Raw genomic sequence first — 14,183 nt, forward strand, 5'->3', positions numbered from 1 at the left:
TTAACTGACTTTAAAAAAATGTTAAATATAAGATATTGATATTCACCTCCCCTTTTTATTAAAGGGAGAATCCATATATGTTTTGTATAAATGCAAATAGCCATGTCTATGGATTAATGGGCAGGGTCCGGTTTCCCGATAGCGATGGATCTTTAGTTATCGGTGGTCACAGAGACAGATAAATATCTTGATTCTATGTTTAGCGTAGATCTCTTGTGTATAATGTGGCGCGGAAGGGCCAATGAGCATCTAAAGACCCAGTTAACTGTTCTACGAGTGGTCGGCGGCAGTTTGGAAATAAATAAGTGTTTTCAAGTAATTATGGTTTTGGGAAACAGCTCTGAAATTAACAATGTGCCTATGAAGGTTCGAACTATGAACTTAGCCTTAAGATAATTTTAGGACGCCAGGCCCTGGACAAGAAATTATGTCAGACAAAAATCATACATTTTTTTAACTTAATTTAAAGCGCAAATTACCTTTTCAAAAGGCAATGTGAAAATGTTGTATAATTTTGTATAATCACCTTCCGGTGTAAAAACCATGGAAATTAAAAACAAAAAAACTCATTTTTAAGTGAGAAGTAAGCGTTGGTCTGAAGGAAATTCACATGAGCACCACAATGCCGACTCCACCCACGCTCTACTCTATAGCAAGTAAAAAAAACAGTTCTACTCCTGAACTCATTTAAGTTTGCCATAACAAAGGGGTTGAAGCTTACTGACTCAAGTCATTTCAGCTATTCATTTGTTATTCATTTGTAAACATTTTTTTTAAATATAACACTGACATTATGGGGTATTGCGTGTAGGCCAATGACACAAACTCTCAATTTAATCAATTTTAAATTCAGACTGTAACACAACAAAATGTGTAAAAAGTCAAGGTGTGTGAATACTTTCTGAAGGCACTGTACAGTATGTACAGATGTAAGATCTTAATTTGAAAATAATCCTGCAGCAACGGGAAATGTGAATTATTATGTGGATTATAATTAATGGAAATGTTTGTAGTGGTTGATACATAAACCCTGCTTCACAGCAAAATTCTCAGCAAGAAAAGAGTGATCAAATTAAGATCGTACATGTGTAAGAATGCTGTTCATTGACTACAGCTCAGCATTCAACACCATAGTCCCCTCCAAAAGCTCATCACCAAGCTCAGGACCCTTGGACTGAACACCTTCCTCCACAACTGGATCCTGGACTTCCTGACGGGTGGTAAGGGTAGGCAACAACACGTCCGCCACGCTGTCCATCAACATCGGGGTCCCTCAGGGGTGCGTGCTTAGTCCCCTCCTGTACTCTCTGTTCACCCACGACTGTGTAGCCAACACCATCATCCAGTTTGCTGACGACACAATGACTGATCCCCGACGACGATAAAGCATCTTAAAGGGAGGAGGTCAGAGAACCTGGCAGTGTGGTGCCAGGACAACCTCTCCCTCAACGTTAGCAAGAAAAAGGAGCTGATCGTAGACTACGGGAAACGAAGGGGCGAGCACGCCCCCCCCCCCCATCCACATCGATGGGGCTGTAGCGCAGTGGGTCGAGAGCTTCAGGTTTCTCGGTGTCCACATTACTAAGGAATTAACATGGTCCAAGGGTACGGCAATGCCTTTTCCCCCCTTCAGGAAGTTGAAAAGACAGCATTGGCCCTCAGATCCTCAAAATGTTCTACGGCTGCACCGTTGAGAGCATCTTGACTGTCTGCATTCACCACTTTGTACAGCAACTCTACCCCCAAGCCATGTGACTGCTAAATAAGACTCCTAAATAGCTAATCAAATGGCTATCTGCATTGACCCTTTCTTGCACTAACTCTCTATGACTCTATGTACACATTGGACTCTACCCACACACTCACAGATACACTACATAACCAAACGTATGTGGACACCTGCTCGGCCAACATCTCATTCCAAAATCAGGGGCATTAATATAGAGTTTTCTACTCCCTGTATATAGCCATGTTATTTTCTACTTCCTGTATATAGCCGTGTTATTTTCTACTTCCTGTATATAGCCATGTTATTTTCTACTTCCTGTATATAGCCATGTTATTTTCTTCTCCCTGAATACCTGTATATAGCCATGTTATTTTCTACTTCCTGTATATAGCCATGTTATTTTCTACTTCCTGTATATAGCCATGTTATTTTCTTCTCCCTGAATACCTGTATATAGCCATGTTATTTTCTACTTCCTGTATATAGCCATGTTATTTTCTACTTCCTGTATATAGCCATGTTATTTTCTACTTCCTGTATATAGCCATGTTATTTTCTACTCCCTGTATATAGCCGTGTTATTTTCTACTTCCTGTATATAGCCATGTTATTTTCTACTTCCTGTATATAGCCATGTTATTTTCTACTCCCTGTATATAGCCGTGTTATTTTCTACTTCCTGTATATAGCCGTGTTATTTTCTACTTCCTGTATATAGCCATGTTATTTTCTACTTCCTGTATATAGCCGTGTTATTTTCTACTTCCTGTATATAGCCATGTTATTTTTACTCATTATTATTAGTTAGTCACTGTGTATTTATTCCTCGTGTTACCATTTTTGTATTTTTTTTTAAAATCTTTAATTTTAAAAGGACCTGTCAGTCAGCATTTCACCTGTTGTCTACAAAGTATGTGACAAATAAAATGTTATTTGATTTGATTAAACACACCCTTCAGCAAATCAACAAATAATTGTGTTATGTGGAAACATGCAACGTGATAAACTAGCTAAGCTTTACCAATAAAAACGAAGCCAAGCTTTATAATTACCAACGGTCATCAATACACCGTGTTCTGGCAGCAGCACCGTTTCTTTGGAGCCACAAGTTTAGCCAGAACACGGTGTTCCAATGTTCCCCGAGGCAGAATCCTCACTATCATCACTTTCCAAGGCCTCAGCCAATCCCCTGGCCACCTCACAGCACACTCTGAATCACGTTGCCTAGCAACCGTTGCCGTGATGGGAGGGAGGGAGGGGTGTGAGTGAGGAGAGCTGAAATAAACAACGGATAAAATGCTCATCAGAAGGCTGATTCCCCCCCCAAAAAACACTGTTATCATAGCGATGATGATAGTGATGATAGTGCATCTGTTAAAACACCCCTTAGCAACCGATTATTTGCATGATAAATGGATAAAGTGCTTAATATAGTGAGATATAGTGGCCTTCAGAAAGTATTCATACCCCTTGACTCATTCCACATGAATGAAAAATATAAAAAAATCTGAGAAAATGAGAAAGTGAAATTATATTTATTTTGTATTTTTTTTTTCTCAAATGTATTGAAAATGAAATACAGAAATATCTCATTTACATAAGTATTCACACCCCTGAGACAATATGTATTAGAATCTGCTTTGGCAGCGATTACAGCTCTTGAGTCTTTCTGGGTAAGTCTCTAAGAGCTTTGCAAATCTGAGCTGTGTTCGAATACCCATGCTAACATACTGTTACTACATACTTAATGAGTATATACTACATACTATATACTATTAGTACATTTTAATATACTGTAAACTAACGGTATCCTTTCACTTTCAGTTGACCGTACTGGCGCTTCGCCTGTTTACCGGAAGTTGATGCTGTTGCTATGCAACCTCTTGGTAGCTTGTTAGCATAACATATTACTAGCTAGACATTTTACGATTCGTGAATTCAATCTGGAGTGCCAGGGTGCGCTCTGGGCCTTCGTAAATCCAGAGCGTTGTCAGATTGTACTTTCGTAAATTCAGAGTATTTCGCCTGCCGGATCGTTCAGAACGCACACCGGACACTCTGGCCGAGGAGTACGGTTGATCCGAGCGATCTGACCTAACAGCAGTCAAGTACAAGCAGCATTGGCTAGCTAGCTAGCTATTCCCAGACACAAATGAAAGAACACCTCACTCTGACCATTTTACTCGCCCTAGCAGAGCTGGTTAGGCTGTTTTCATGTTATCCACACTCAGACGAGAGTGCTCTGAAATCGGAGTAGATAGCCAGAATTATTAATGTCTGTTGAGAACGCACAACGACCGTACCACATGGCTAAGAATGACGTGAATAATCAAGTCAATAAACGATGGGTATAGTTAGTTAGCATATATTGTTGATATACTGCCAAGTTCGATGTATTAGTAGCCAACTAACTTTAAGTAACTAGCTAACATACTGGTACATACTGCTGTAAGGATAACGTAGCTAACAAATTGTCAGCCAACATAACGTGTAACAGAACTTATTTGAAAAGTCATTACTTTTTTACATTGAGAAACATTTTCTTAACATTTTTTTCATAATTAGTTAAAAGCAATGCATTTGTATCCGCTCTCGTCGGACTCCGGCAGCATATCTGAAAACGTTATGAAGCCACGTCAATTTTCTTTAGAATTGCATTATGGGCCATGAAAGCATATATACTTCGTTTTTGTTGGCGAATTTAGTACGACATCCGGGAACTTTTGGCACACTAACTATATCCATACTGTGACCAATAAATAAGCATAGTATATACTCAATCACGTCACAAATAGTAGGGTTAGTATGGTTTTATGTATTTTTATATTTTTTTATTGAACCATTATTTAACTAGGCAGGTCGGTTAAGAACAAATTCTTATTTACAATGACGGCCTACTTGTAAAGGTTATTGTCCTGCTGAAAGGTGAATTTGTCTCCCAGTGTCTGTTGGAAAGCAGACTGAACCAGGTTTTCCTCTAGGATTTTGCCTGTACTTAGCTCTATTCCGTTTATTTTTATCCTAAAAAAGTCCGTAGTCCTTGCCGATGACAAGCATACCCATAACATGATGCAGCCACCACCATGCTTGAAAATTGAAAAGTGGTCCTCAGCAATGTGTTGGATTTGTATTCAGGACATAAAGTTAATTTCTTTACCACATTTTTTGCAGTTTTACTTTTGCGCCGTGATGCAAACAGGATGCATGTTTTTTAATATTTGTATTCTGTACAGGCTTCCTTCCTTTCACTCTGTCATTTAGGTTAGTATTGTGGAGTAACTACAATGTTGTTGATCCATCCTCAGTTTTCTCCTATCACAGCCATTGAACTAGGTAACTTTTTAAAAGTCACCCTTGGCCTCATTAGAAAACCCTGAGTGTCTTCCATCCTCTCGGGCAAGTAAGGGAGGACGTCTGTATCTTCGTAGTGACTGGGTGTATTCATACACCATCCAAAGTTTAATTAATAACTTCATCATGCTCAAAGGGATATTCAATGTCTGCTCCATTGTCTGTGTCTGTCAGCTGGCCTCTGTGGTCGCTAGAGAAAGAGAGAGAGAGAGAGATAGAGAGAGAGAGAGAGAGAGAGAGAGAGAGAGAGAGAGAGAGAGAGAGAGAGAGAGAGAGATAATACTACAGGATAATAACAGCGTATAGTAGCATGGTCCTGTTGTCAGAGAGGTAAACCGATCTCTCATCAATGCCCCAATGTGTTTTGCAAACTGAGAAAAGTTGACACGATAAAATGTTCTGATGTCGTGTCCACGGGTGCAAGTCGTGTCCACTGATGTCGTGTCCACTTTGTGTCCACTTGTGCGTGTGTGTGTGTGTGTGTGTGTGTGTGTGTGTGTGTGTGGTGTGTGTGTGTGTGTGTGTGTGTGTGTGTGTGTGTGTGTGTGTGTGTGTGTGTGTGTGTGTGTGTGTGTGTGTGTGGTGTGTGTACTGTACCTATGTTGGTTGTTTCCTTGGAGGACACCTGAGAAGCCTGGTCATGTTGGTTGTTTCCTTGGAGGACACCTGAGAAGCCTGGTCATGTTGGTTGTGTCCTTGGAGGCCTCCTGAGAAGCCTGGACATGTTGGTTGTGTCCTTGGAGGACACCTGAGAAGCCTGGACATGTTGGTTGTTTCCTTGGAGGACTCCTGAGAAGCCTGGACACGGTGGTTGTGTCCTTGGAGGACACCTGAGAAGCCTGGACATGCTGGTTGTTTCCTTGGAGGCCTGGACAACAACACATGAACTATGTAGTAGACACATACTTCTGTTATGACAATGTTATGGCAGGTTATGACACATTATGTCAGCTGTCATATCATTGTTTATGCTTCAAATAGTGTTACTCAACATTCTCCTTCAACAAGACTGAAGAATAGCTAGGGGTTTAGTGAAAGAATTGTTATTCTTTCCACTCAAAATAGATTTTCACAGACTGCCTTCTCAATTAGGATTTTCTGGCTCAGGAGGAATGATATTCAAAAGCAATCCAGGCCAACTTCACAAATTAAAAGAATGATTATTTCAACACTTTATATAGCAATTATAATGTAACATTTGTATTCAGACTTGAGACACAGATAATGAACTTTACAGGTAAGGTCATGGGTATTATCCAAGCTGTTGAACTTTACAGGTAAGGTCATGGATATTATCCAAGCTGTTGAACTTTACAGGTAGGGTTATGGATATTATTCAAGCTGTTGAACTTTACAGGTAGGGTTATGGATATTATCCAAGCTGTTGAACTTTACAGGTAAGGTCATGGATATTATCCAAGCTGCTGAACTTTACAGGTAGGGTATGGATATTATCCAAGCTATTGAACTTTACAGGTAGGGTTATGGATATTATCCAAGCTATTGAACTTTACAGGTAGGGTTATGGATATTATCCAAGCTGCTGAACTTTACAGGTAGGGTCATGGATATTATCCAAGCTGCTGAACTTTACAGGTAGGGTATGGATATTATCCAAGCTATTGAACTTTACAGGTAGGGTTATGGATATTATCCAAGCTGTTGAACTTTACAGGTAGGGTTATGGATATTATTCAAGCTGTTGAACTTTACAGGTAGGGTTATGGATATTATCCAAGCTGTTGAACTTTACAGGTAAGGTCATGGATATTATCCAAGCTGCTGAACTTTACAGGTAGGGTATGGATATTATCCAAGCTATTGAACTTTACAGGTAGGGTTATGGATATTATCCAAGCTATTGAACTTTACAGGTAGGGTTATGGATATTATCCAAGCTGCTGAACTTTACAGGTAGGGTCATGGATATTATCCAAGCTGCTGAACTTTACAGGTAGGGTATGGATATTATCCAAGCTATTGAACTTTACAGGTAGGGTTATGGATATTATCCAAGCTATTGAACTTTACAGGTAGGGTTATGGATATTATCCAAGCTATTGAACTTTACAGGTAGGGTTATGGATATTATCCAAGCTGTTGAACTTTACAGGTAGGGTTATGGATATTATCCAAGCTATTGAACTTTACAGGTAGGGTTATGGATATTATCCAAGCTGTTGAACTTTACAGGTAGGGTCATGGATATTATCCAAGCTGCTGAACTTTACAGGAATGGGTCATGGATATTATTCAAGCTGTTGAACTTTACAGGTAGGGTTATGGATATTATCCAAGCTGTTGAACTTTACAGGTAGTGTTATGGATATTATTCAAGCTGTTGAACTTTACAGGTAGGGTTATGGATATTATCCAAGCTGTTGAACTTTACAGGTAGGGTTATGGATATTATCCAAGCTGTTGAACTTTACAGGTAGGGTTATGGATATTATTCAAGCTGTTGAACTTTACAGGTAGGGTTATGGATATTATCCAAGCTGCTGAACTTTACAGGTAGGGTTATGGATATTATCCAAGCTGTTGAACTTTACAGGTAGGGTCATGGATATTATCCAAGCTGTTGAACTTTACAGGTAGGGTTATGGATATTATCCAAGCTGCTGAACTTTACAGGTAGGGTTATGGATATTATCCAAGCTGTTGAACTTTACAGGTAGGGTTATGGATATTATCCAAGCTGTTGAACTTTACAGGTAGGGTTATGGATATTATCCAAGCTGTTGAACTTTACAGGTAGGGTTATGGATATTATCCAAGCTGTTGAACTTTACAGGTAGGGTTATGGATATTATCCAAGCTGTTGAACTTTACAGGTAGGGTCATGGATATTATCCAAGCTGTTGAACTTTACAGGTAGGGTCATGGATATTATCCAAGCTGTTGAACTTTACAGGTAGGGTTATGGATATTATCCAAGCTGTTGAACTTTACAGGTAGGGTTATGGATATTATCCAAGCTGTTGAACTTTACAGGTAGGGTTATGGATATTATTCAAGCTGTTGAACTTTACAGGTAGGGTTATGGATATTATCCAAGCTGCTGAACTTTACAGGTAGGGTTATGGATATTATCCAAGCTGTTGAACTTTACAGGTAGGGTCATGGATATTATCCAAGCTGTTGAACTTTACAGGTAGGGTTATGGATATTATCCAAGCTGCTGAACTTTACAGGTAGGGTTATGGATATTATCCAAGCTGTTGAACTTTACAGGTAGGGTTATGGATATTATCCAAGCTGTTGAACTTTACAGGTAGGGTTATGGATATTATCCAAGCAGTTGAACTTTACAGGTAGGGTTATGGATATTATCCAAGCTGTTGAACTTTACAGGTAGGGTTATGGATATTATCCAAGCAGTTGAACTTTACAGGTAGGGTTATGGAGTGAGTACTATTTCCAGGGTGCAGACCATGTGTTTTTGTTTTGAATGATCCTCCAGTTTGAAACATCAACTAAAAACATCAAGCAAATAACGAGGTGGGTGTGCAATGGTAATTATCTAATTGTAATTATCTAATGATCTAATTAGTAATTATCTAATTGGTAATATTCTCATTGTAATTATATCATTGTAATTATCTAATTAGTAAGTATCTAATTGGTAATTATGTAATTGCTAATTATGTAATTGGTAATTATGTAATTGCTAGTTATCTAATTGGTAATTATCTAATTAGTAATTATCTAATTATATAATTAGTAATTATCTAATTAGTAATTATCTTATTGGTAATTATCTCATTGTAATTATCTAATTTGTAATTATCTAATTAGTAATTATCTTATTGGTAATTATCTCATTGTAATTGTCTAATTATCTAATTATTAATTATCTAATTGGTAATTATCTCATTGTAATTATCTAATTTGTAATTATCTTATTGGTAATTATCTCATTGTAATTATCTAATTTGTAATTATCTAATTAGTAATTATCTTATTGGTAATTATCTCATTGTAATTGTCTAATTATCTAATTATTAATTATCTAATTGGTAATTATCTCATTGCATGCACAGCAGAATTAGTTGACATCCCTTCTACATGGATACTAGTAAAGTTAAGTTCTCTGACACTATACTGTAGGTCTAATGTAGCTAACAGTTCTGGTGCCACACCATTACCGGCATGCTGTGTGACTCCCTTGGCTAACAGCTCTGGTGCCACACCATTACCTGCATGCTGTGTGACTCCCTTGGCTAACAGCTCTGGTGCCACACCATTACCTGCATGCTCTGTGACTCCCTTGGCTAACAGCTCTGGTGCCACACCATTACCTGCATGCTGTGTGACTCCCTTGGCTAACAGCTCTGGTGCCACACCATTACCTGCATGCTGTGTGACTCCCTTGGCTAACAGCTCTGGTGCCACACCATTACCTGCATGCTGTGTGACTCCCTTGGCTAACAGCTCTGGTGCCACACCATTACCTGCATGCTGTGTGACTCCCTTGGCTAACAGCTCTGGTGCCACACCATTACCTGCATGCTGTGTGACTCCCTTGGCTAACAGCTCTGGTGCCACACCATTACCTGCATGCTGTGTGACTCCCTTGGCTAACAGCTCTGGTGCCACACCATTACCTGCATGCTGTGTGACTCCCTTGGCTGCTGATTGAGTGGAGCCCTTCAGCCCTTCAAAAGATTTCTAAAAAGAGGCCATGATGTTTTCTATCTCTGGCTCTCTGGTCCTCTGTCCCCATGTCTCTGTGGTTTCTATCTCTGTCTCTCTGGTCCTCTGTCCCCCATGTGTCTGTGTTTTCTATCTCTGTCTCTCTGGTCCTCTGTCCCCCATGTCTCTGTGGTTTCTATCTCTGGCTCTCTGGTCCTCTGTCCCCCATGTCTCTGTGGTTTCTATCTCTGTCTCTCTGGTCCTCTGTCCCCCATGTCTGTCTCTCTGGTCCTCTGTCCCCCATGTCTCTGTGGTTTCTATCTCTGTCTCTCTGGTCCTCTGTCCCCCATGTCTCTGTCTCTGTCTCTCTGGTCCTCTGTCCCCCATGTCTCTATCTCTGTCTCTCTAGTCCTCTGTCCCCCATGTCTCTGTGGTTTCTATCTCTGTCTCTCTGGTCCTCTGTCCCCCATGTCTCTGTGGTTTCTATCTCTGTCTCTCTGGTCCTCTGTCCCCATGTCTCTGTGGTTTCTATCTCTGTCTCTCTGGTCCTCTGTCCCCCATGTCTCTGTGGTTTCTATCTCTGTCTCTCTGGTCCTCTGTCCCCCATGTCTCTGTGGTTTCTATCTCTGTCTCTCTGGTCCTCTGTCCCCCATGTCTCTGAGTTTTCTATCTCTGTCTCTCTGGTCCTCTGTCCCCCATGTCTCTGTGGTTTCTATCTCTGGCTCTCTGGTCCTCTGTCCCCATGTCTCTGTGGTTTCTATCTCTGTCTCTCTGGTCCTCTGTCCCCCATGTCTCTGTGGTTTCTATCTCTGTCTCTCTGGTCCTCTAACCCCCATGTCTCTGTGGTTTCTATCTCTGTCTCTCTGGTCCTCTGTCCCCATGTCTCTGTGGTTTCTATCTCTGTCTCTCTGGTCCTCTGTCCCCCATGTCTCTGTCTCTGTCTCTCTGGTCCTCTGTCCCCCATGTCTCTATCTCTGTCTCTCTGGTCCTCTGTCCCCCATGTCTCTGTGGTTTCTATCTCTGTCTCTCTGGTCCTCTGTCCCCCATGTCTCTGTCTCTGTCTCTCTGGTCCTCTGTCCCCCATGTCTCTATCTCTGTCTCTCTGGTCCTCTGTCCCCCATGTCTCTGTGTTTTCTATCTCTGTCTCTCTGGTCCTCTGTCCCCCATGTCTCTGTGGTTTCTATCTCTGTCTCTCTGGTCCTCTGTCCCCCATGTCTCTGTGGTTTCTATCTCTGTCTCTCTGGTCCTCTGTCCCCCATGTCTCTATCTCTGTCTCTCTAGTCCTCTGTCCCCCATGTCTCTGTGGTTTCTATCTCTGTCTCTCTGGTCCTCTGTCCCCCATGTCTCTGTGGTTTCTATCTCTGTCTCTCTTGTCCTCTGTCCCCCATGTCTCTGTGGTTTCTATCTCTGTCTCTCTGGTCCTCTGTCCCCCATGTCTCTGTGGTTTCTATCTCTGTCTCTCTGGTCCTCTGTCCCCATGTCTCTGTGGTTTCTATCTCTGTCTCTCTGGTCCTCTGTCCCCATGCCTCTGTGGTTTCTATCTCTGTCTCTCTGGTCCTCTGTCCCCCATGTCTCTGTGGTTTCTATCTCTGTCTCTCTGGTCCTCTGTCCCCCATGTCTCTGTGGTTTCTATCTCTGTCTCTCTGGTCCTCTGTCCCCCATGTCTCTGTGGTTTCTATCTCTGTCTCTCTGGTCCTCTGTCCCCCATGTCTCTGAGTTTTCTATCTCTGTCTCTCTGGTCCTCTGTCCCCCATGTCTCTGTGTTTTCTATCTCTGTCTCTCTGGTCCTCTGTCCCCCATGTCTCTGTGGTTTCTATCTCTGTCTCTCTGGTCCTCTGTCCCCATGCCTCTGTGGTTTCTATCTCTGTCTCTCTGGTCCTCTGTCCCCATGCCTCTGTGGTTTCTATCTCTGTCTCTCTGGTCCTCTGTCCCCCATGTCTCTGTGGTTTCTATCTCTGTCTCTCTGGTCCTCTGCCTCCTTGGAGGCGCTGGTCCTCTGGTTCTGGTCCGGACAGCAGCAGTGGTACAGTAGAGCGGGTTAGAGAGGGGCATTACAGAGAGCGATGGTGCAGAGAGGGGGAGGTGTAATACCCTCTGTTAGTGGCCTGGGGCGACTGGATGTTCCGGTTGGATTAACCAAACTAAACCTCACTACACAGCCTAGATTACACAGCTATAACAGGGCCCATCTCACTACACAGCCTAGATTACACAGCTATAACAGGGCCCATCTCACTACACAGCCTAGATTACACAGCTATAACAGGGCCCATCTCACTACACAGCCTAGATTACACAGCTATAACAGGGCCCATCTCACTACACAGCCTAGATTACACAGCTATAACAGGGCCCATCTCACTACACAGCCTAGATTACACAGCTATAACAGGGCCCATCTCACTACACAGCCTAGATTACACAGCTATAACAGGGCCCATCTCACTACACAGCCTAGATTACACAGCTATAACAGGGCCCATCTCACTACACAGCCTAGATTACACAGCTATAACAGGGCCCATCTCACTACACAGCCTAGATTACACAGCTATAACAGGGCCCATCTCACTACACAGCCTAGATTACACAGCTATAACAGGGCCCCATCTCACTACACAGCCTAGATTACACAGCTATAACAGGGCCCATCTCACTACACAGCCTAGATTACACAGCTATAACAGGGCCCATCTCACTACACAGCCTAGATTACACAGCTATAACAGGGCCCATCTCAGCAGATTCTAAACAGTCTGTTGGTCTGTCTGTTATCACAGAGGCACAGACACCCAGAGTCACACCGTGCAGAGAGAGAGACTGACTGATACGACAGACAGACAGACAGACAGACAGACAGACAGACAGACAGACAGACAGACAGACAGACAGACAGACAGACAGACAGACAGACAGACAGACAGACAGACAGACAGACAGACAGACAGACAGACAGACAGACAGAGAGACTGACTGATTAGACAGACAGACCGACAGACCGACAGACAGACAGACAGACAGACAGACAGACAGATTAGACAGACAGACAGACAGACAGACAGACAGACAGACAGACAGACAGACAGACAGACAGACAGACAGACAGACAGACAGACAGACAGACAGACAGACAGACAGACAGACAGACAGACAGACAGACAGACAGACAGACAGACAGAGAGACTGACTGATTAGACAGACAGACAGACAGACAGACAGACAGACAGACAGACAGACAGACAGACAGACAGACAGACAGACAGACAGACAGACAGACAGACAGACAGACAGACAGACAGACAGACAGACAGACAGACAGACAGACAGACAGTTTCAGAAGGTCTGTCGTAAACTTCCTGTTTTGAACATTCTAATAAACAACCAACACTTGTTTTCTTTTATCTCACTTTTTTTATTTACAGAAGGTGTGTTAGTTTGTCTGCTTTGACACATAAACCTTTATATTGACAAGTCCTGCACTTTAAAGCACATATTGATCTGACAACCATTATGATTTCAAGACGTAATATATTGACTTTAAAACTTGTTAAAATCTTCAGTACACACAAACACACAAACACACAAACACGTAGTTTGTCCATTTCTAACAGATAGTTCCACCGGAATGATTTCACAAGCAACTATAAAGATACAATGTATAAAACTCTTACTTAAAAAAACATGAAATAAATAAAAACTTGCTTCAAAAGTAAATTCAAAAGAGAACCCACAAACAGGCATGGCACACACTTAGAGAATATTATTGGTAGTAGTCATATCTGTTTGCCACCGGATTTATAATTTTCTTCCGCTCCCAACGTCGTTGTTGGAAGATGAGAAAAATACACCTTTTATTATCTCACATTTATAAATACAGAAACACACAGAGTCACAAGCATAGAAATAGTGTCCGATCTTGAATGGGGGAGGCCTGTTCTATGGATTGTATTTCTATGGTCACAAGCCATAGGCCTGGTTCCGGCGTCTCGTTCCATTGGGAGGGAGTCAAGGAAACGAGACTCGAGACAGCTGGCGGCTTCTACACTTCAAGAAACAACTACACATTACAGCAGTAACATGACATTTACAATATAGCATCAATTGTCATAAAAGATTCGTCTTGAAGACGAAGGAAGAACATTTGTCTCAGGTGGAATGCTTGTTTGTGTTTATTTTTATTTATTTTTTCGCAACAGGATTAGATTTGTATTATTGTGATACTTTCAGCGTTTGTCCTTTTTGTTGTAATAAATTGTGCTGCTGGTTGGATGGAGATTTGGAATGATGGTTTTATGCTTCTTGTTCGTAGTCCTGGCCCTGCTCCTTGAAGAGAAGAGAGAGACAGAGCTCAGAGAGAGGGAGACAGTATTTAAATAGAGAGAGAGAGACAGAGCTCAGAGAGAGGGAGACAGTATTTAAATAGAGAGAGACAGAGCTCAGAGAGAGGGAGACAGTATTTAAATAGAGA

At 41.7% G+C, this 14,183-nt stretch overlaps 1 protein-coding gene across 1 annotated transcript in view; it reads right to left on the reverse strand.

Moving 5' to 3' along the window:
- Window positions 1-13,866: 13,866 nt before the first annotated feature.
- Window positions 13,867-14,183, reverse strand: part of LOC106604112 (beta-synuclein) — a 27,865-nt gene continuing 27,548 nt past the window's right edge. Inside the window, exon 6 of the mRNA XM_082975006.1 lies at window positions 13,867-14,032. Within this exon, the coding sequence (XP_082831132.1) occupies window positions 14,006-14,032 (27 nt within the window). The 3' untranslated portion in view covers window positions 13,867-14,005. The remainder of the gene's footprint in view (window positions 14,033-14,183) is intronic.

The sequence above is a fragment of the Salmo salar genome, chromosome 05 (assembly GCF_965601325.2).
Source record: "Salmo salar chromosome 05, fSalSal1, whole genome shotgun sequence".
In the NCBI taxonomy this organism is placed as follows: domain Eukaryota; kingdom Metazoa; phylum Chordata; class Actinopteri; order Salmoniformes; family Salmonidae; genus Salmo; species Salmo salar.